Source organism: Poecilia formosa, unplaced genomic scaffold, assembly GCF_000485575.1.
Source record: "Poecilia formosa unplaced genomic scaffold, Poecilia_formosa-5.1.2 Scaffold44, whole genome shotgun sequence".
NCBI classification, from domain to species: Eukaryota; Metazoa; Chordata; class Actinopteri; order Cyprinodontiformes; family Poeciliidae; genus Poecilia; species Poecilia formosa.
The window spans coordinates 1713262-1737954 of record NW_006799983.1 but is presented as its reverse complement, the minus strand read 5'-3'; the positions used below and the strand labels follow the sequence as shown (position 1 = coordinate 1737954).

Here is a 24693-nt window from a genome sequence, read left to right as displayed (position 1 = left end):
AGTCGGTTTTCTTTTTTTTTTCTTTTTTCTTGCAGTGCAAAGATTTTTCATATTTCAGTTTTAGACTTTAACTACAACATTGAGAGTAGTTTATTTAGATTCTGTGTGACACAACAATGCAAAGTAGTCCAAGATCGGATTGGAGGACAAGTGATACATTTCAAAATAAGTTTAATTTGTCGTTTGTTCTTACTGACATAACTTGAAAATGTTTATTTTATCCTTTTATATGTTGCGTCATAATGCTGTGTAAAATGACTATGGCCCTTTACCCAGTTCCTACAAACTTGTGACAATCTAAAATAACTCTTTACTTATAGCCCACAAACCTCAGCAACTTCTCTTTCTTCTAAATGAGATGGAAGAATAAGGAACACAAACATTCGACGCGGAACCGAGACACGGAAGTGAGGAAGGTCTGTCTCATTAGCTCATGTCCAAATACTGTCTGTGACAACAGAGACGTTGGTCAATATAGCTTTTATTTCAGCAAATTATACATACACTGTAAAAAATGCATCTGTATCATAACCTAACGCTATAAGAGCTGTGATGACAGTGTGGGGTTGGTGAAAGAGTGGCTACAGTGTCCGAGGTCTTCAAAAAAGATTTGTATGTTATCACAGTCATAAAATGCGTCGAGACTGCAATGTTGTCCAGTTTCTAAGTGAATTTAAAATCAGAATTACAAACACTGGAAGGACATTTAAAAACAAAAAACAAAAAAAACAGAAAAAGGGACAATTAGATGGCACTTTTCAGATCTTAGCAGTTTAGAAAAATTAAGAATGAAGCCAAATAGTAGAGTAATTACTGTAAGTTAGCATTAGCTGATCTCAGGTCTGCATTAATGCATTAATGTGACTTAACAACACACACATCTGAGCTGAGAGATTTTTATTTTACCCTGGAAGAGTTACCCTATAAATAGATACAGCAGATCAGATTAAGCTACTGAAACAATGGAAAAGCAAACGCTGATTATCTTCTTCTGGTATAAAGCTGTCTAAACCAAAGCTTCCTCTAGCCAGTGTACAATCTATATAAAACATTTTCATATCCAGCAGTGTTTATATGCCCTAGCTGGTAGGTATCTCTCTGCATTCTAACTATGTGACAAATTAAACGAGTGGTGGAAGCCATAGTAACGCTATCTTAAATGAGAACCCCACACACATGGCAGAACTAAGTCAATGTACTGTAATATACAGGCTTTAGAGTAAAGCCGTCAGTGATCCTGCCCACCCATCACATGTCCTTACCAGCAAAAAGGCACACCTTACAACTAAACCCCCACAGCCCATGGTGGATCTCAAAAGTCAACACACCGCTGGCAAAACGCCAGGCGTCTCTAATGTGGAAAAACTGGACCACGTGAAATCTTTTAAAAACATTTTCCCACCTTTAATGTGGCATTTCAACTGAAAAACAAGCAAATCTGTCAGAGGGACAAATGCAAACATTAAAAAGGGCTTCATTAACTCAATTGCATAGCACAGTGTTAATTTAACATTGCTGAAGCACCGTTTTGATTTCCACTCTTCTTGAGGTTGCCCTTGCCATCAGCTATAGCGAATCAGATTTATCTGTAACAAAGTTTATCTGTTTTACGAGGATTTTCTCCAGATCTGATGAAAAGACAAAGCTAAAACGGGTCAGTGAGGCTCTAAACAGCAATCCTGAAGCAGCTGCACGAGTTACTGTCAAGTACAGGTTGCATTCTGCATGTGAAAAGATTCCCCTGTGTTCTCTGCCTATTGAAATCAGTAGTAGTAGGCTTACATGATAGAAGCCTTTTCTTCCCATGAAGAAACTTATAAACTGACTAATTTGACCAAATCATTGTGGATGATGAAATCAAGCATAAGTTTTGGCCACAATTTCAAAAAGTTAATTTTAGCATAAAAACAACACTCAACACCCACAGTGAAACACGGTGGTGGCAGCATCATGATAAAAGTGGATAACGATCCAAAATGCTAGAAGCCAAAGATGAAAAGGAGCTTTATTTCTCAGCATGTTTTGAGTTCAAATACACATACAATTAAAAAAAAATTGGAATGGCCTTGCAGGAGTCGACAACTGAGAATGGCAGAAGCTCTTTGAGTTGTCCAGAAGAAAACTCTGGGCAAATATTGTCAAGCTGTGGCATGTTGAAGGAATCCTGTCAAAGAAGACTGAACACTGTGGCTGCATTAATAATTCTTTTCACAAAATATTAGTCCCAGATTGTGTAGATTAATACAGCTGTTGTTTTATCACATTTTCCTCAAAACAGATTTTGTTGTTCATTAGTTGAATAATATAGAGTAGTCATAACATATGAAAGTCAATGATTTACTATAGTCCTTTTTTTTATACATCACTAAACTGGCATTAAAACAGAGATGTGTACACTTTTTTATATCCACCATTTATGTTCCAACAAATGTGCATGGCTCTGTTACTTTCTTTCTTTAATGTGCAAGAAATTGAATCTGCTATGCTGTGTGCTAAAATCACGCATCTGCGAATATAAAAACATCAACATCATATTTTCTGAACTCTAAGGAGCTTTCATCTGTACACACTTAAGACCTTTTTTTTATTACAACTGCAAGCTCTTTTCGTTTCTTTTTTTTTCTTGTTCTTTTTCATTTTGAGTTCCTCAAAGGTTTGGCCTCTGCCTCTACAGACGGAAACAACATTACGCAGTATTAGACATGCTGAGACAAATCTGTTTCATCTCCAGTATTCGGCCTACGACGGATTAGAAAAATAGATAACAATAATACCCCCTCTGCAGCAAAAAAAACAACAAAAAAAAACATGAGGCCAAACAGTAAATTTGTTTTATCCTTTCTGAGCCCGTGATGATTCGACTAGATCTGCGTCTGACAGCAGCTCATATTTCTGATTGTTTTTTTTTTGTTGTTGTTGTTATGATTGTTTGTTTTGTTGTTGTATACGTTAATTCATCTGCTGCAGCATGTCTAACCCTTATCTTGTTTTTACCACAAAGTTATCGTCACAGTTAAAAAAAAAAAAAAGAAAAAGAAACGAGATCAAAAGAAACCTAACAAGTGCAATATTCTCTTATCTACATCATCGACGTCCCACCTATACACGGGAACATTTGATAAGGATAAAAAGAGCGGACGGATGAAGTGAAGAAGACGGAGGAATGAGGGAAAAAGGAAATCTCTTTAACAATGTGCCTTCAGGCATCAACACACTCAGGCATCGGAGTGTTCCACAAGGACACGAGACACTGAAAGACATGGACTGTCCACTGTAAGGAAAGGTCTTTGCACAAGTGACCAAATCCAAGCGAATGGACCAGTTTGTCAGATAGTTATATTCTCTGCTTGGTTGAAATACAAGTGTACACGTATATCTTCTAGTTAAACAGGAGGGAAAAATCTGAAACCGTTTTCTAAAATATAGATTTTTTTTTCTTTCCTTTCAACCGATAGAGAAACAATACACAGAGAATAGTCTGTAGGCTGTTAGTATGATGAATTATCTGCCTGGGTGGGGAGGGGAGGATTCACCTAGAAACGTGCAATTTGACCAAACATACAGTAATTTCATTTTTTTTTTTTGTTCTGTCATTTTATATAATATATATAATTATGACAAATATTCATCGTTTTCATCATCGTCATCGTCCTCATCTTCATCGTCCTCATCATCCATACCTGCCTGGTCGTTAAGGACGAATGAATCTTCGTCGTCGTCGGTGAAGAAGGAGTCGCCGCTGCCGAGGTCCCCTGAGGACTCCAGGATTACACCTAGAACAAAAAAAAAACAAATCAAAAAGAGACAACAAAAAAAAATCACTTAATAAAAGATTGTTTACATAGCATAAGATGGACTCGTGCCTTATTGCTTTTGTATCTTGGAGGTGGAATATTTCCAAACTGGAAAATGTTACAAGGACACTTTGTGAAGTCAGAAGTTTCTTATGAACAGTACAATACACAAGCCTTGTGAATATACTACTGTAATCGCGGGGGAAAAAAATCTTATTTTTTGCTCTTTTGACGGACTGCACCGCATTCAAGATCATTCCAAACATTACGCAGCGCAGCAATGATTTGTGAAAATGTTCCCTAAATCTTTCAGTGCCTAAAAATGCTAGTAATTGAGATTAGCTTGTCAATGAGCACAACAGTTTGCAAATAGCTAGGTAGTTTTTTTTATTTAAAATTGAAATCTAATTAGGCTGATTATAAGATTATTTAATAAACCAATTTCCATCTACCATGGGAAATGAAAGCATCATTTATCACCACTGGTTTTCCGTATTGCACTGACTTCAATAAAAATGTGTGATTTAAATGTTATGCTTTAACAAAACTCTTTGTACAGACAGTTTACAGTTAAGTTCAAAACTTGTGTATAAATAATTTTTGACATGCCTTCTAGACAAAGATGCATTTAAAAAAAAAAACAGTTTTATTTTTTGATTTTATACATGACATCCCTTCCACATTGCCTCATTATGATTTGATATTTTACAGAACAAAATAATGTCTTCAGCCCTTACCCAAGCTCCCTGAATATAAATATAGACACATTAATTGGACAACATGCTTTCATTTCTTCCACCAGCTCAGAAACCTGACACTGTTTTCTAGCTTTTTGCATACCACAGTCTGCAGGACCGTGAGTGCGTGAGCTTGCCACTTCGTTGCCAAAGCGATCCACACACCAACACTGGCCGCTGCTGCTGTGACATTGGTGTGGCCTGTAGTAACCCTCCTCATCACAGGAAGGCAGATACTGACCTGCAGGTTTTAGCAGGAGCACACAGTAAGCAGGAGAAGCAAATGTTTTGGGTGAATTTGTTCACCAGACGGTGGCTTACCAAGTAACTTCTTCCCAGCTTGTTTTTTGCTGATGCTAGAAAGCTCTGCTTTACACGGGGAATCTGAAAGGGAGAGATGGGGACACTGGTAACGAGCTGCAGAGCTACCTTTTGTCTTGATAACGATTTTCCTCACCATGCCGCGTCCGCTATTGCAGCTGCAATGAGCGACCCATTGTTGTTCTTTTGTAACAAAATATATACAGATTCTCATCCTTAGTCAAGCAAATCTGTTTCACACAATGTCTTCAGACTGAAAATCTTGAATGCATCATAGTATAAATCCCTTCAGTTTAAGAAATCATTTCTTATTGTACTTTTTCCAAATGATTTTAATTAAAAATAGATTTTTTTTTCCCATTCAAATGATTTTTTTTAAAGCCTCTTTAACAAAGGGGGTTATTTTGGCGAACGTGCAGAGATTTTCAGATGAGTTCTTGTTTTTTTTTTGTTTTTTTTGTTGAGTCTCCTTTATCTTAACTAAACACACTTGATCAATATTTGTTCTTTACCTGGTTGAAAGAACCAGGTACAAATGCTGCAAAAGACCTGAGACATTTTACTGAAACATAATGTGTCGATACATTGCGTTTGGAGAATTGAAGAAGATTAGAAAAAAGTCACGAAAATGGTTACTGGAGTCAGGCTTAATGAGAGGAGTAATTTTTCAAGACTCAGGTTGAGTTCACAAAGATCTCAGGAGTCACAGCTGAGAAATGTTTACTCAGCCCTGAACAAACTGAAGGTGACCCACCTGTGTACCTCTGGAAGCCCGTGCACCACTCAGAGCTGGTTATGACTTTGTCGGGATGCGTATCGCATGACTTGAAGAACGCGTCAGAGCACGGCTCGTTCCTGTCCAGATACAGGCTCTTGATCTCTGACTGGTCAAGCTGGAGGTCAAAGTTTGTGTCCAGTCGGGAGAACATCCAGCCCAGAGGGTCCTTACAGATCGGCGACGTCCCAACGTCGAACTCTGTGAGGAAGTTTAAGGATGTGCTATGAACCGTCTACGTGAGCATCAAAGTCCTGACTCAGTGAAAGTGTGTCGTGACTCACTGTTCTTCTCCGGTTTTTGGATCTTGACTCTCTGGTGGTTTCCGTTCTCGTGCAGCACTCTGAACCAATCTCTCAGGCGACTCACCACCTCCTTCAGATCTGATTCACTGCACACTGTGAAGTGTTATTGATTTAAACTTTAGTTTCATCCTATGACTCATTGTTAAGCTTCATTAATATTAACAATAAAAACGCTGCAGAAACTTTATGTAAGTTTTGTAGCCCATACAAATGACGTTCCCAGCTGAACGGTGTTACCTTTCTTCTCTTCAGAGCCCTGCTCAGGCTGAGGGGGACAAGGACACATGCCGGGACACTTTACGGAAATCTTCTTTCCGGTGATGCATGCCTGGTAGTCTAGCTTACACTGATTAAAGGGAAACAAAGACAGAAGCAACACCAGAATGTGAGAAGAGGAAATTAACAAATGATGAGAGTTATAGGGTGAGAGTTGAGAGAAACGTCTGAGATGTGCCTCGAGTGGAAAGGAGGAGCAGACAACATAATGAAGTCAAGTCAAGTGTATAGTGTCCATTGGTTTCAGGAACCAAACGTGGCATTTTCAGTATGTAGAGTACACTGTTGAAGTTTACGTCTAATGTACAGTGACTGTACATTAAAAATGGGTGGCATCCATAGTCAAACAAATCTACAAATGACACCTGATAACTTTAGCTGTCAGGTTCCTCTCCTGTGGAAACAGCTCCCAGTTTGAGTCTGTGAGGCAGAAACCCAGTCTAATTTTAAGACTAAGCTTAAAATGTTCCTTTTGATACAGCTTATAGATAAAACAGTGATGTTTGCCCAAGTGGAGCAGTGGGAGAGAAGAGGAAGGTAGAAAGTACGCGTCAATCCGGCGGGGAAATCTAATCCAGAAAGTCAGTTCTCCCTGCCTGTCTCAGGCCTCATTCCAGGTGTTAGGTTAACCTCAACTATCTCTAGTTATGCTGCTATAAGCTCAGGTTACTGCGGGACAAACTTTGCTTGTGTTGCCTTCCTGGAGAACGAGGATACTGCTGGCATCAACTAATCGATCTCCCTCTCCTGCAATTAAACATTTGACTTTTCATGAACATAGAAAATAATTCTACATCAGTCCGTCTGCTTCTTTTTGTGTATCTGTTCAGTTTTCTCAAACTTCCAGTCGGTCACGGCAGACGGCCGATTGTACTAAGCCGTGTTCTGCTGGAGTTTTTCCTCTCCACTGTCGCTACATGCATGCTCGGTATGAGGGATTGCTGTAAAGTCAACAAACACAACACAAGCAATTGTCTATTGTCTATACTGTGCATGCTCATTCCAGAATGGTGAATGTTGCAAGTCAATAATTGAAAACCTTTTAAGCTAGTTTGAACAATGAAGAGAACTGTTTGAAAACTAGGATAAATTGGGACATATGTGTGATTATTTTTAAATGACTTTCTTGTAAAGTGCCTTGGTATGACATTTGTTGTGAAAAGATGCTACCTAAACAAACTGACTTGAATTTAATTGAATTACACATAACCCTGAACCCACCACTCCACTGTGAAACATAGTGGTGGCTGAGTCATGCTGCGGAGGTTTTATTCAGCAGTTACAGGGAAGCCGGTCGGAGTTGTTTAGAAGATGGATGGAACTACATACAGGCCAGTCCTGTTTGTTAATGACTGCAACGGACTTCGCATACAGCCAGGATATTTGTCGTTGAAGAATATTCGTCTGCTAGAATGATGCTTCAGGACTAAACCGAACTGAGAACCTGTGGTACGACATAAATATTTAGATTTACAGATCCTCTCCATGCAGTCCTGACACGCTTCAGCAATTTTATAAAGATGAAAGAACAAATATCTTAGTCTTCCTCTTTATGAATCTTATAGAGAAATGCCCCAAAGGAATTGCAGAGTATTGTCTTGAGAGGGATTAGAGATGCTAAGCTGGTTCAGATGTGGTTCAACTCCACCAAATATAAAATAAAAATTGTTGCCCTTGTGTACAAAACAGAACAACAACAACAACAAAAAAGCAACAGAAAGCCCAATGAGTGCTGAAATGTGAGGGTACCTTCGTGGAGTAGGTGTGGCCATCACTTCCACAAACAGGCGAGGGGTGAACCACAGGACACGGCTTGCACTTCGACCCGGCGCTCGGGTGCAAATTGGCATCTTTAAAACTGGAGGTGACAACCAAAAACATAAAAAGATCATTTCACCAGTCGCTTGTCACACAGTCAGCATTTTTCTATCTGCAACATAACGTCATGTTCTTCGCAATGGTTTTAGACTTTGAACAAGGATTTGGGATTTGTGTATGATTACTATTATTTTTAATTTTTTTAATTATTATTATTTTTGATTGATTTGCTCTCCCAATGTCCTGGGAATTGTGTTGCTGCTAAGAGTGGGAAATGAGGTCAATGTGGTGTTACTGTCCTCTGTCCAGTCTGAGGCATCCCAGACTCAAACACACACAAACAAAGCCCATTCATATCACTTGGCAGCACTTTATGTCCGCTGAAAGTTAGTGCCAGCGCCTGGGTAACTGGACCAAGCTGTAATGTCACACAACAGTCACAAGAGAGCCGGGCAACAAGGAGACCAGCTGGAAAAACTAAAGAAAACAGTTGCTTTGCTCATGCTGTACAATTGAGAACGGGATGAAATGTGATGAAGAATAGGGCAGAAATTCAACTAATGTTAATATTTTATTTATTTTTTAAAAATATGCATTTTAGAGCTTCATCTTTTTATAAGATAATGTTACATTTGAAAAAAAGTAGAGAATGTACAAAACAAGTATTTTCCCCCTCGGAGATTTCTCCTGTTCTTCCTTCATTAGTGCACTGAAAATGTCAACAGGTCATCAAACAAAATTGAATTCCAGACCAAGATAGAGTATGTGATAACATAAAATTGTTTTCAAATAATTATTTAATCTATTCAGAGGGGGGACAAAGCTATTTTCATGAGAACTGAAGGTAACATAGCTACTTGATTGAGACATTAAAAAAATGTAAAAATATATAATACACCAACTTAGATAAAGAAAATCATCATTTGAAAAATGTTATGCTGGTTTTTTTCCATCTACTCAATTTATCTTTGTTTGATATTAACATTTGATTGAAGACCTGAAACATTTAAGCGTGACAAAAAAAAGCCATAAAATGGGACTAGATTTAGTACCGAGTTGTGAATTTAATTTAGGTTAGATTTAGGGCTCGGCATGTACTGCTGATGGTTAAGGTTGGGGTCAGAGGTCAGAGTTAAGCTATAGAAATGAATGAAAAACGAATGGAAATCAAAGGAAATTTCTGTCTTGTGAAGATGTGTGTGTGTTTACCTAACTCTCTTCTGGCTGACACATGAGGCAGTCTTGTAATCCTCAGCTACACACACCTTGTGACGACTGCATTTGATCTTCAGGCAGGGGTCTTTGGCTGGATCAAGAGCTACAAACACAGAACAAAGTCGTGCATGATGAGAACTCTGTAAAGTGCATCTATGTGTGCACACTGCAACAAATTGAAACCTCAGAGTTTCCTAGACAGCAGCCGGCAAAAGCCTGCGAGGGTAAACAAAGAAAAAGGAAAAATCCTCCACGGATACACTTTTCCTTTTGTTCTTTTAACGCAGCATCAAAGCTTTCGGGTTAAGCTGTGCATTTTCCTTTTCCTTTTTAAGATCTAAGCAACATGAATATATGTGATATCTGTTTCAGTTTTTGTTTTTTTTATTTCAGTCACTCTTTCTTTGTATGTTACTACTAGCTGTTTCCTCTGCCCTGAACAGAATACTGTAACACTGTTAAATATCCTTAGAGCTAAAAACAGATGGTCCTGGTTTTAGAGGTTACTTTTGATCTTACAGCAGCCTGAACGTAGGAGAGTCGTTCATGGGTTAGGGTTAGGGTTATACATATAAGCTGATTTTACATCTGACTCTCTGGGAGATGGTTTGATCTCGGTAGATACAGTTTTTGATCCAATGTCAACTTTAAGCAACACACCTAAGAGCAAGATCCAAAGCCATTGGCTGCGGTCAGGACAGTTTGCGAATGACCTCTACTCGAAAGAACCTTACTGTAATCTCAGAGCAGCTTTGGCAGATTATCCTGCCTCAATCCTCCAACGCACTATCTAATGCTATTGTTTCCCAGTCCGTGTGTGTATGTGTATGTGTGTGTGTGTGTGTGTGTGTGCGTGTGTGTGTGTGTGTGTGTGTGCGTGTGTTTGTCGATACACTGATAAGTGAGAGGATATGTTCATGTCCTGGTGTGCCTGGATGAGCGCAGGAGATTACCACTGTCTGTAATACAAATAGCAATGAGATGATCAAAGAATAGAAAATCCTCCTGGTTTTAGCTGCTCGGTGACATTAAAAGAAGAGAGTTTTTCTCTTTTCGTAGGAACTTCTCCATCCGATCACCACTATCGAGTCAAGATGCCCAACAGAATGCATCCTCTCCAGTCCCCAAGGACCTGATGTTGTTGCACTTAATCTGCATCCACAACCTGAGCAGCTGATTTAAAAATAAACACAAAAAAAAACATGACATTTTTGTGTGCAGGTTTGTAAGACTGTAATAAAAGGCTATGCATGTCCTTTTGTTGATTTAATCAATCCTTAGATTCCCAGGAATCTAAGAATTTTTACCCGCATTCACAGAAAAATGACTGTTCTGCCTGCAGCTTCCTGTCTGTTAAGAGTCATGTGACTTCCTCTGAGCATTGTGATCCTGCACCAGCTGAAAGAGTAGTCTATAAATCTGTCAAGATCAATTGCTAAGCCTCATAAACAACTGGGAAAGTCCACTGAAATATGTTATGAGCCAAATCATCAGAGTCATGTCAAAACAGAGTGAAAACATGCAAACATTATCACTAGCGCAAACTGTTGCAGGTGAAAACTTCATTAGGGTGTAGCAAGTTAACTTGTTAAGAAACAAATGCTAAAGATCTGCATGTCTAAGGTGACGTGTTGTGACACAGCTTAATCTGGTTAATCCTCGTTTAAAGAGCACATTAAAGTTGTCCTGAACGAACACCTGTTTGGACAAAAGACTTGTTTTCTGGGAACAATATTGCAGTAATAAATTTCTCAATTTATAAGACTTTAGATAAGCATTAAATTTTAGTCTTACCCATCACACCCACAAAATAACTTGGAAAGTTTATTAATTATATTCAGTTTTGTTTTTTTTTCCTATAGTAAAATTTTTTATAACCAAGACATACCAAGTTTGGAGTTCAAGTAAGAAGTTTAAGATACATTCATTGGCAGCATAGAAGCAATGTATCATAGTTGTAAAATATATCTTTAACCTGTCACCCAGAAATCTACGCAACATATTTAGATGATCATCAAAAACTGTTTCTAATCCATTTGCAATGGATTTGTAATTCTATGCTTGCGGGGCAAAAAAAAGATATTTATGGGCCCAACCAACTTTTTTTTCATGACATGTGTTTATCATCTACATCTTGTATTATAAAATTGGCATTTGTTTTCAAATTCTGAGAATTTAATAACAACTGCAACTCGAATGATGTTAGTGAAACCTCAGAACAATTAGAGGTCAGCGAGCCGCTCTTGGAGTGTTTTCCTTTTCTTTTTTTTTTTTCATTATTTTGTTACATAACTAAAACACCCCGGGCTTTGCTCTTTCTCATTCTCACCCACCTTGATCGAAGGGCTTGGATGGAGTCCATGTTCCAGGCTCCTGAAACACAGTTAGTCAATAAACATAATCAGAAAAAAAAATGTTCAGAGAATATTCTGAGAAGGTATTACTGTTCACTACAAGCACAACGATATAGGTCTTTCAATGCAGAATACCAAAAATAATCATCATACAAACCTCAACCTCCTTTGGGAGAAAGCATTACAAAGACAGAGAACCAGGAATTAATTTTAAAACATAGATATTGCCTCATAAAATAGGCATGTGGCTATCTAGGAAACAAAACCACACATGCTACTGCATTGTATATTGTTGTAGCAATACGTGTTTGCGGTATTATAAAGAGCTGGTTTGAAACTAGCTGCTCATCATCCTCACTCACATGCGTTAACTTTTAAATCTTTGGCAGGAATTTGGATTATTTTTTACAAGAAATTCGAACATGTCATTGCAAGATTTTCACTCTAGGATAAACGTAAAACGATACACATATTTTAGGTTTTAAAATATAAATAACTACACTGGTTCTTTTGGACACATGTCTTTTGACTTTGTGTGATTTATTAAATAAAAGGAATTCGGTTAACTAACCTTTTATTCACAAAAATAAAACATTTTAATATAAAAAAATATACTGCAGAACTTTGTAGTTGCACATGGAACGTTGAAGGTAATTTGAGCTAAAGGAGTGTAATTCTTAAGAGTAAATAAAAGCAATAATCAGGCCATACTAACAAAATAAATTAAAAAAAACAACTCTTGGTGTGGAAGTTTAGTCATAAAACATACTGGATTTGGAAATGCTGGATATGTCACATTTAAGAGATGGATCTGCATTCCTCTTTGGTAGACACAGACATTGCTGCTTGCAGTTACTAAAACCATATTTTACAGCAACTACTCTTTATTATGCAGTGCATTACTTTGCATCAGAGAATAAATAATTAATCATCACTTACACAGGAAGGTGAAAAAAATACATGCAATGTTATAGTTCTTGGAGAGAAATCAGAATCATGTAAAAAAAAAAAATAAAAAATAAATATGACAGTATACTGGCAGGTCGGAACTTTACAAAATCACAGATTAGGAATCGGCCACAAAGTTCTTATATCGATCTAATAAATTGTCTGTAAATAATCGATAAAGCAACTGGCAGCTGGTGAAGGTACACGAGGACTCGGGTAATACGAGCTGGGAAAGGAGCTCATTAAGCTTCCTGTCAGTTAAACTTTGAAGCATCTGTAAGCCTGAAACTGACTCTCTGCTTAAGAAGGAATAACGATAGCTCTGGATAGCTTTGTTACTGAACAAAACCATGAATAGCAGTTTGTAGCAAAAGCTTCCCAATAATTGATTTGTTAAATAAAATCTAAGAGGACATCTAGATATTATTTTAGTAGAGTTTTTTATAGTAATCCCTAAGATTCTATAGGACTGGGCAATATTATTGGATTTTATTTTGGGGGGGGGATGTCTTTTGGGGGAAAAAAATGACAGCATCTGTTTTATTGTCATTTCGCTAGAGAATATTGTTTTTAGTTTCTAATCTCTGCGGAGCGCCAGTGTAGGGCAGTGAGCTCTGTATGTGACATTATCAGGATTTGGAGGGATATGTAAATCAGTTTATCATCAGCAAAAATTTGATAAGACACATGCTGCGGTTGCTGCATGAAATGGAAGAAAATGAATCCTGTACAACAAAATAAGAAAAGGGTCCAAATATTCATCTCTGAGACATAATATGTGTTACCATGGCTGTTCTAAAATTATAGCCTTTTCTTTTTCCTCATTTACAATACAACCAAGGTATTGAGTAAATAACTGCACTTTGGACACTTTATAATCACTAAGACCAAGTAACGTGCTTCCGTTTGCCATAAGCACACAGGCAACATTCAGACAAAATCTTGCAAACTATTATTGACAATTCCTGACTTTCTGAGAGGAAGTGTGTAGAACTTCTGAAGAGAGAGCCGAATTCAGGTCCACATGCAGCGGAACTGAAAATGTGGTGCAAGTCGCCCTGCTGACAGGTACACAAGATTTATTGTACCTCTTTTTATTTGCAGGCGGGCACTCTTGTGGGTTTCAGAGTTCCTGTGCCAGATGCTTCAGTTGATAAACTTGTTTTTAAGCCTGTTTCTGAGGACTTCTTACTCACACAGCAGCAGTCTGAGATTCAGCAAATAAAGCCGGGAGACTCCTCCAGCCAGAGTCATCTGGTATGGGACTGAATGTTGTTTGTACCCTTTTCCACTGAAGATAATAGCCACATGTTGAATTTTGTAAAAAGGGTTGCAATATAAAAGCTAGAGAGCAGATTGAGGGTCTGTTGTGAGCTGCTGGAGGCAACTTTTCTTTTTTTGGAAGGGGGGGACGGGGGCTCCTTAGAAATTGCTCTCTGTGGCTAAAAGGACTTCAAATAAAGAGAGGGAGAAGAACAGAGTCAGCACTGCTCTGGCTTTTAACAAGATGGAGAGGCCTTGATCTGAGATCCCACTGCTATACGGTAACATTCTGAGGTTCTCAGCTCTGCTCTTTAACACACATATAAACGCACACAACGAGTTTCTAAAGTGCACACGTTGCTGTCAAAACTCCCAGGCTTTTTGTCATCTTAAAAAAAATGAGATCCTGATGAATCAATGGAAAAACATTCCCCATCCTGAGAATTCAATCACACAAATCTGTTAGGGATGAATTATAGACGAAAGCTTCAAATCCTTGCTGCTTGAGTGAGCACACTCTTGTTTTATGCAACTTTTTATCTAATTCTGACATTAGTTCTTCTGTGCTTTATACATAATATTAATTAAAGGGAAAGCAGATAAATGGCAGGCTTTAATGTAACACTCATCATCTGACATCAATAAAAAAAAACACCTTTAAGAAGAGCCTTTTACCTACATGTTTTCCTTTGCATATCCTCATTGCTATATTCTTTTAAACCTTCTCAGTGTAGCTATGAAATAGAGCTTTTTCAGGTGAAACATTTGTGTAACTAGATACTTCACATAAATCTTCCCTGAGGTAGTGACTCAGTTCAGTGCCCTGTGACTGCAGCCCTGCAGTCTAAATCTGGAATGCGTCAAGGTGAGAGATTTGCTGGCTTTTAATAGAGGGACGAGCCACAGAGAATCCCAGCAGGTGCTGGCTTCTGATTCAAATGTAAAAGGGGATTATGAAATAGTGAGCGCTCAGTTGTTTAGCCCAGTGTGAGTTCAGACGTCTCACTCCAAAGACGTTTTGTCTGTTCTTTGGGTGCCTACACTCTGTTCTCCACCACAATGATAGACTTTTCTTGTTTCTTCACAGGTCTCCATTGTTTCTGTGTTTATCATTCGCAGTCAGTCACTCTCATGCATACTTGCACGCAGTTTGCCTTCAGAAGTTCTGAGTCCCATTATTCTCTGACCCCAACATGCTCAATACTTACAGATGATGCTACTCCACCCTTAAGCCCTAGTCACTGATAAAAAATTAAATAAATAAATAAATAAAGCATTCAACCCTTCAAATTCCTTTAACTGTTTTCAATACAGTTAAAGACTGACATCCAGGCTGCTATCAGTGCAGCTTTTCATATCTGGTGATTTTAAACTTTGGGGTTTAAGCATTTTCAATTTTAGGTCAACATTGGTACAAGAACTGGAAAACCTAACAGCAGTGTACCACAGTATATAAATATGCACCTGAGTGTTTATAATGGAGTGCTGAGGCAATTATCAGACAAATGCACAATTTAATATAAGTTTGTGGCACCTGCAAGGATTTTGACAGGAAGCATATGAAGTGTGAAAAAGCCATCATATTATTAAAACCAGAAAAGCTTGATATGCTTTGAATGGTTTCTAAAAATAAAAAAAAAACCTTAAGATAACACCTAAAGGCAGCCAAGTGAAACTGCTGCATTATGCAGCTCAGAGGGCTTTGAAAACATAAAACAATGGCCTCTAAGGAAACGGAAGTAAACCTTTTAAGTTGGGACTTGGGTGAGGAAGGTTAAAAATCATCATATTTCTTCACTGAAGTGCTCTGCTTCAAATAATTCTGTTATGCACGAACCTACTTGATAATATCAGGTGTTTTTTTTTTTGTTTTTAAAGTAAAGTTAGGCAGTTATTTCTGCCTATTAATCTTTATACAAGAATTTTTCCTAAACTATCCCAGCTCATTTTATTTGGACCCTCTGCTCCGGATACAAATAATTAGTGGCCCCTTACAGCAGGAGAAGCAGAAATTTACTTTAAGTGTTTACGACTGAAATTAAAATCAGTATTAGTAGGTCAAAATTGTCCACAAAAATCTCCAGCAGCGGACTTTGGGGTGTTATAAACATCCCCTTAGTTACGGCTTTGAAAAATATAAGATGCTTATAAAAAGATAAGCAGAGGGGAAAACAGTGACTTTATCTGGGTGACACTTCCTTTCTTCCTATAAGGAGCATGGGGTCGACTCCTGTTCTTCCACAGCTCAAATTAATTTCTCCTTTCTGCCCTGCATTGTTGATCTACCTAACCCTCTACCTATTCAGCAGAGGCTCCTCTGCACCCATCCCCTTTCTTCTTTCCCTGTTTACTGTCCACCTATGTAATAAAAAAAAAAAATGGAAAGAAAATGTCGGTTCCTTTCTAGCTCTGCAGGCTGAGACAGAATAATGAGAACATTGCATTACAGAGGCCGGGCCCTCCAGAGAAGCGAACACAGCAGAAAGACAACGAAAGTGCTTGTGGTCTGATTCCTTAATGGCTTCAACGGACACATCGGAACAGAACAACGCAAACACAGAAGAACATCCAAACAAACAAACAAACAAACACGAAAGCGCTTCCTGCACCCAGATATGGTCCCATTAGCAAACCACAAAACACCCAATGTGAGCGCTGGAATCTGACAGCATTAAACACATTAAATAATTGGAGGAGCACTAACTCAGCTATAGCCTCAAAACACCAAATGCAGCACTGAGCACAAGTGTCCATACCACTGAACATTTTTTCCACATTGTACAAACAGTTGGGTGAAATGGGTACGTGGATATTTTCAACATACAAATCTGGAAGACGCGAGCGCTTATATTCAGCTCCCTCTTAGCTAACGCTGTGTTGAATCACCTTTAACCTTTTCTTGCTGCTTCAAATCTTTTGGCTTCACACATCTAGAGACTAATTTGTTTGCCCATTGTTCTTTGATAATTTGGCTGGATGAAAAGTGTCTGTGAACTTCTGTTTTTTTTTTTTGTTTGTTTGTTTGTCTGTGAACTTCTGTTTTTTTTTTTTGTTTGTTTGTTTGTTTGTTTTTTTTGCCACAGTTTGGATACAGGTCTGAACTTTTACTTTGTCATTCTGACAGACGAAAATGGTTTGATCCAAACAATTCCACCGTAGCTCTGGTTGTATATTTAGAGTGGCTGAATTCAAATTTGGTCTCGTCTGACCTCCTTCCGCGTGCTTGTTCACGTGGCCAATTTTAAATGGGACTTTCTGTGGCTTTCAGTAGACCCCTTTCACATCACAGTTCCTAAATTAACACCAGCCTTCACATCAAACAAGGCTTTGCAGGCCATATGACCATTTAGCTGGAATCACAAAGGTTGTGCAGTTTGACAGCCTGCCTCTATGGTGGGTTTCTCCTTGAGGACTTCCCTTCGGCTGAGTTCAGATGCACCCAGTGCTTTAGACACACACACAGTTGTTGTGCATCAACATAAGCATGTCATTATCTTCATCAGATTCTACCAGTTTATGATGTATCTGCTCTGAGCCGATCTGCACACGTGCTGCTGCAGCTGTCTTTGCTTTGTGCTGCGTTACACTAGTTCTGCAATCCCATATTGCACCCTTACAGTTTAAAGAAGATGCTGATATTTCAGTTTGAGAGGCATATCAAATACTTCTAAAAAAAAAATAACTGAAATACATAAGTGTATCTGAAAGGGACTAATAGCTTCGTTCTCGCAACAACCAACCAATTGGCTACTTCTCTGATTAATGCACTCTTTGGGCAGCCTCTTAGTTCAGGTGGCCGGCCGTGTCTTGGCATGCTTACACTTGTGTCACTGTCCTATATTTCCAGACACACACACATGCAGAACAAAAAAAAGAAGACTTTCTTCTGATTAAGAGCATGAAAATCGGGAATAGAAACATTCAACGTGGAAACGAAACAGTGTATTTGTGTCCACTAGCTGCCTTGTCTGAAACTGCCAAATGTGAAAAGGGATGTGAAAATAAAGTGAACCACAAGCATTGGGTGTGTGCCCACAAGAAAAATCCAGGTGTTTCTCACCTTTGCTGGTCTGATTATACCTCTTCCTAAATGTGCCCCAATTGCTTCTTTTTGTCTCTAATCTGCTGCTTTTTTCAATTTATTTAATTTTATTTTTTTACCAACGTCCAACAGGAGACCTGCACGTTAAATTCTACTGGCTGTTTTTCTTGCTAAAGCTTGTGGCATGCATGCTCGCACAAAATACACACAAATTCATACCAAGGTGCTCTGAAGTGGAAAAGGCCTCAAGCTCTGTACCTTCCCAACATCATTCACACTCCACAACACAAACAACACAAGACACACACGGACACTAAGAAATACATAAAGAATGGGGAAGAGATAAAAAAAAAGTATAATCTCTTCTAATGAGACTGGCCTGACCAGGACATTATCTTGTTCTCACGGTAAACCATGCAATCAAGTCTCTGTCATCACAAATCATTCATCACTTTTTTTTCCAATTCATTGTTACAATAATCTTTCTCCTGAGTTTATCTCAGGCCCCAGGTCTCGGCAGCCATCCTAACAGGGCTTACAGTAAGTCAGCAGCCAGGCGTCTATCTTGTGCACTTAGTGTGAGATCCAGTGATGGCTTTTAGAGCCGAATGAAAGCAACATTGCACCACATGCTTGCTGTATATACTTTAAGTTGCACTATACGGATAGTTTCTGCACAGGGTGGCTACCCTGGAGGAGTAATTTGGGCGTAAAGACTTGACAAATTTGTCATTGTGAGGACCATATATGTTGGTTATTGGATCAGCTTTAGCAGCACTGATTGGAAGCGAAAGCTTCATGGAAAGCAAAGACATGGCAAATAATCTCACTGTAGGACAAAACTGAAGTCAGAAGTTATGTAAGTGGGATATCTGGGATTCGTCTGCTTTACCTCCTAGATTGGAAACTGATTGCAGAGTTTTTCTGTGTAAAATAAACAAATGAACTGAGGTTTGGCCACCATATTCTCTTCGTTTGACTTTACACTACTGCTTGTCCACTGTTCCATCTAACATCAGTGGGGTAGTTTACTTGAAATGACAATAGATGCAAATAAAAAGCCTCTGCCACTTTATTAAGCCCCTGAAAATAAAATTCGAAGTGGTCAGCGTGTCACAGAACTACAGTTTGCATTGTGTTTGTGTTTAAAGCTTGTGTCACTCCAATCACAGTCAGCCTTGCACCTCAAGGCGGACTGTGCCTTGAGGTGCAACCTCTACAGAGCGTGCAATGTACAACTTGGCAGTGTTGTGACAGGAGAGGATGCATTTGTTCCATTATGCATGGCGGCATAAATCAGACTGGCATCACTTCCAAGTTTTGCCTACCACACATGCATCTGGCCAGAAAATCAACCTTAGTATTAGCTTTAGGAATATAACTGCACAACAAAATGCTGAAGCATTTATCTAGAAAGTTTTATTTGGGCTCTGTTTCTGAAAATATTTCAGCTTTGGCAGCTGTGCAGGGATACAAGTCCAAGTGTTTGCAGTGCTTGCAAAATAAAAAGTGAACATTTTCAAAACCGCTGGCATTTACACAAACACCTTCCACAATGTACTGATATGCTACTGGCTGAAAGAAAAAAAATCTCAGCCGAAGACAGCACCTGAAACAGGAAATGAAATACACCCAATATAGAGAGCTCCACTTCTACTGCTAAGCTTCAAGGTTAAAGCAAGAAAATGAACAAATTATCATACCTACATACTGCTTTACGTGAGAACGCCCAATTGTTGCCACATAGGGAAAATGATGGTTTTCTATTTATCGTTTAACAAATAACAGTCTTTCTTTTCAAAATAACTGAAGCTTCTTTAGATTTTTAGTGCATGTCAATTTGTATGTCTTTCATGTCAGATTCTCAGTTTAGCTATAAATTTGGGATCATTCTAAGGCACAAATATAAAACAAATATGCTTTCATCTAAACCATTCCATTGTAGTTCTGGCTGTATGCTTAGAGGTCTGTTGGAAAGTGAACTTCTGCCATAGTGTCAAGTCTGTTTCAGCCTCAAATACGTCATTATCCTGTATTTAGCTCCATGTTTTGAATTAATAAAAGAGGCATATTTAAATTAAAATATTAAAGACTAAACACAAAAACACTTTTTGTTGATGTCAAATAAATGAAATAGGAATTTAAATATAAATTCTTAAAATGTCTCCTTTGTTTATCCCATTTGAAATATTGCTTTATTTTAGTAAAGTAAAGAAAAAGAAATATAAACAGGCAAAGACAAAATAAACAAATTGATATCTTCAATGAAAATTTTAGCAGCTTTCAAGGAAAACAATCAAAACAGTAAAATAGACACTGTCTATGCTTGGAAAGGAAACAAATTTCAATCTTTATATCCTCATTGTATAGTTTAGCCATTTTCAAAGAGAAAAAAAATGAATGACTAAAATAAACAGACACAAACAAATTCAAATTAGGGGAGTACTGATTGGTGACATTCATTTACTTCATCAGAACATAATTTGCAGAGCATGCTACTCTGTTTTCTGTCCAACTTTAAATAGCCAAAATACTTTCACATGACTAAACTATTCCTGTTAAATATGTCTCATTGTTTTTCTTTTTTTTCCCGTCATGCCGTACCCTTTATCTGAACTAAGAGGCTGCAGCTGCACAAACATTAGAAGTTAGCTTGTCTGACTGCTACTGTGCTGCATGTGTTAACCTAACTTTGAGTCTCTCTTTTCCAGTCATATGATTGTTCCAAACTGGACAAGCTCTTACTATCACTGGCTATCGTCTTTTCTGTATATTGAAGGACTTATATCAACCTTTTCTCATATATCTATCAAGGAAAAATCAAAATTGCTTTAATTTTATTACCCAGCTCTACCGATTATGTGCACAGCCCACAATATTCAAATTTAGTTGTTTTTTTTTTGTATTGAACCATGCATTCTTTTAAAAAAAAAAATCTGTGGCTGTGACATGACAAAATGTGAAAAATGCGTATGAATAGTTGTGCAAGGGGCTTTGTCTGTTTTACTGTCTGTCTCCTTATTTCAGGAAAAGAGGTAACCATAAATAGAACAGACACATGGCCGGTAAAATTTACTCTCCAACCTTTTGTTCCTGGATGCGTATTTGCATAATCCAATTTAGAACCTGAGGCGTATCACATGGGTCCACCTGCGCTTAAGGGCTTTGCCGTGGCTAGCAGAGAAAACGTCTGTCCCGACACTAAAGGAGATGAAAAATCGAATAAAAAAAGAAACAGAAAGAACACCACTTCTGTATCTCTCTCTGGCTCTAGAGCTATAAATCCTACATTTGTAGCACACAGGAAATGACCTTCTATTGAGTTTGGAGTGTAGCTTTATTTTACTGCAATTCTTTACCTTGATGTTTTTCTGACTCAATCCAACGACAAGTTTTTCTCAAAAAGATGGTTTCTGGGCTTAATGTGCACGCCGATCCTTTTGCTGCACATAAAGCTCATATTTGTTATTGTGCGTGTGTGTGTGTGTGTGTGTGTGCGTGCGTGCGTGTGTGTGTGTATGTTTGTGAGTACAAGTCGGAGCATGCACTCTGTTGCGCTTGTGGAGCCATTAAACGCGTGGCTAGAGGCATGATATCTTTTTTTAGCAGAAGACAGGCCATGTGAAGCACAGAGCAGTAATTTCAATAGTTTTCAACAGCAGCGGCTACTTGCTGAAAACATCTTAAGAAGCAGCATTCAAGTCCCCCAGTGCACAAAACAAGAATAACAACGCTCCTAAAAAGGAAAAAAAAAAAAAAAAAGCGCAGCATTTTCTTACTAAATGGTTGTTTAATCGATACAGGAATTAGTGCAGAGGAGGGTGATTAATTGCAGCAAACTGAGCAACAGGACCACATGATCAGAGGTATTATCCGCCAGAGTCTGCAGGAGCATTAATGCCCTAAGTGGCCTTAGCATGCCAGGTTAATGGTGGCTGACATATAGTCTGCTGCTGAGGGCTTTCAGCAGCAGCATAATCAGCCAGATCACTTCACAGTAAATCACTGTTACGCTGAGAGAAGAGGCAAATCACTGGGGAAGCATATGTAGGCTACAGGTAGGCCTAATCAGACAGACAGCCTGTAATATTCATTTAATGATCCCACAAGGATGCCATGTCTGAGAGGACATGCTCTACATTTCAGTGTTTTAATAAGTCCTCGAGATTTTTTTTATATCATTTATGCAAAACCAAATATAGAGAAATAATAATATATTCGCAACATCTTGGCTTATATTTCTTCACAGGCTGACATTTTATGGGCCATCTTTGTAGCCAAATTGTGTCTGGTGATGCGAAATTTTTGGTCCTATTTCAAATGTTCTTATTGTATTCCTATAGAGAACTTTGATCATCGGACTAGAGCAAATAAAACACAGTTTAACCCCCTGCCAGTGAGGCCAGTGAGAGGTTGCCAAGAGCCGCAAAATTCTCACGAAAAATACATTTCATTGTTTGCTTTGTGGTCCAGTTTTCAAAAATATGTCAACTTTTAAATTCACTCAGTTTGAACCAACACATTTTTAAAAATCCAGTTTCCCCATTGCTTCAGATAATTCATATGAAATTATTTTTTTTAGAATCTAAAATGTTAAATATTAATTTAATTAATATTAAATATATTAAATGAATAAGTTGATAGATGTGCTTAGCAGAACCAGAATTTAAAATAGGAATGAAACTCTTTAAGATTCTCGTGGTGTGATGACCTCGAGCGAAAACATCACGGCTTCCGCGCTATTTGCACAAACATTCAAAACACGACTGTAAAACATCATCCGATTGCTTGTTGTTATTTATTTTCTGGTATTTCCCTTTTCTACAATTGTAACAAGTTGATATTTGCTAGCTAACTAGCCATGCTATCGGTCAGGCTAGCCGGCCCACAGCTGGTCGCTTACCAGACAGCTACAGGTCAATTCCCCCCTTTGCCAATTAGTAAAGTCCCCCTCCCCCATTTACCCACATGTTCCCCTTTTGTCTCATCCCACATCTAATTGTGTATCAATGCAGTTATCTTAGATGACAAATATTTTTGATTAATTGTGAAGTAAAATACACAAATGGGCAAATCTCGTATTTTCTTCTTCCTTGTTTATCTGTCTATCTTGAGTGGTAAGTGGAGGACAGGGCTGCTACGTCCTGGAAGGGTCGCCTCTCCACCTCAGGGTAACACAGAAACACACATGGCAGAAACTGGCACACACACACACACACACACACACACACTCACTGCACCTAAAAGCAACTTAGAGAGCCAAGTTATCACAACATGCATGTTTTTGGATGATGGGAGGAAGCCAGAGTATTTTGAGAGAACCGATGTTCATGGGGAGAACATGCAAAGTAAAGCAGAAAGGCAGCCGTGCCATGTGTCATCCTGCGGCAATTCAAACATCAGTACATTTTTATATTATATGTTATGTTATTTTATGGAATTTAACTAAAATCTTGTTTTAAACCCTGTTTCTAATTATACAGGTTCTGATTCATGTTTGGGACAATTCACTCTTACAAAATATGACTCCCTAATATAGAAAATTATTATAAATTCTCATTTATAAAAGTACACATAAAAAGTTCACCTGAAAATTTCAAACTGAAGTATCCAAGTAAGTCAGGTACCAAACTGGCCGAGGTGCAAATAAACCCCAAACAGACATTTTGCACACTGCAGTTTGAAACCTAAGTACCTTAATTAGTTTCCACTCCTTGACTCACAGCGTTTTTCACAATTAATTCCAAATGCTTTTCTTCTTCTTCTTGTTCTTCTTCTTTTTCTTCTTCTTTTTGACTATTGAAATCCTCTTACAAACAGTGGACTAGCACAGTGCAGCTGCAGGTGGGGGGAGAGGTGGTGGCGCTATGGAAAAAAAAAACTATGACGACTCAAAAGTTTTCTTTAGAACACTATGGTGATAAATTGTAATGGTTTTATATCTGTAACTTTTATTAACAACAGTAAGCTGCACCTTGCGATGCTTAAACAAGAGTCGATTAAAACTGGCCTTCCAGATCCAATTCTCCTCAGGGTCCCAGTCAACCTCGGTGCGGCCCTGTCTCTACCTATTTGGGCCCTTTTCGGTCACTCACAGACAGCTATGTGTCTCTGAGGCCTTGGCTACCTCTGTTAACCACACAGCTATAAAAAGAAAAAAGAAAACACACACACACACACACACACACACACACACACAAGCAAGGATCCTCCCTGAATGGTTGTTGGTTTGTTCACAGCCTGAGTGAAGAGGCTGATGAACGTGTGACAAACATAACAGAGGAACCCGTGACGCGTCGCTGAGACAACGAGATGAAAACGAGGAGCGCATGATCTCAACCCAATGCGTGAGGCTGTGAGAAGGGGAAAAAAAGGGGGGACTTGGGAGGATGGGGGTTGGGTGATGTTGGTGATGGTGGGGGGGTATTATCTGCTAATAAAACCCAGAAACGTCACTTACATCTCTGAATTTATCCCATCTTCCGGTGAGCCACTTATCGTCCAGAAAATTGCCGCTGTCCGAGCGAGCGGAGACGTGCCCGAAGGCGACGGCGCACACACACAGCACGGCGACGCTCAGCATCTGCGGATACACAACAACAAGCGCGGAGAGGAGGACGCTGGATCAAGCTGGAGGACATGGCAACCGCGCTGAAAACAGAAGCGCTCCAAATATGCGACCAAGCCAAACGAATCTTGGTGTGAGCATAATAAAATATATTTCCTTAAACCCACCTTGTCGCAGCAGCTGCTCCTCAGACGGTATGTGCTTGACGCCGCTTTCTGTCACAACTAATAGCAGCTCTCCCTCTCTCTCTCTCTTTCTGTTTCTCTCTCGCCGCACC

The 24693-nt window shown here is 38.7% G+C and overlaps 1 protein-coding gene across 2 annotated transcripts; it reads right to left on the bottom strand.

Moving 5' to 3' along the window:
- Positions 1–464: 464 nt before the first annotated feature.
- spock3 (SPARC (osteonectin), cwcv and kazal like domains proteoglycan 3) lies at positions 465–24693 on the bottom strand. 2 transcript variants are annotated; one of them, XM_007551855.2, is made up of 12 exons: positions 24584–24693; positions 24309–24431; positions 11753–11761; positions 11575–11614; positions 9236–9344; positions 7958–8066; positions 6170–6278; positions 5912–6025; positions 5607–5828; positions 4853–4915; positions 4635–4772; positions 465–3773 (listed from the first exon to the last, which is right to left on the bottom strand). In XM_007551855.2, the coding sequence occupies exons 2-12, from the start codon at positions 24429–24431 to the stop codon at positions 3613–3615; spliced, it is 1197 nt and encodes a 398-aa protein (XP_007551917.1). In that variant the 5' UTR covers positions 24584–24693; the 3' UTR covers positions 465–3612. The 2 variants fall into 2 exon arrangements, with proteins under 2 accessions (XP_007551917.1, XP_007551918.1); XM_007551856.2 differs by lacking the exon at positions 11753–11761.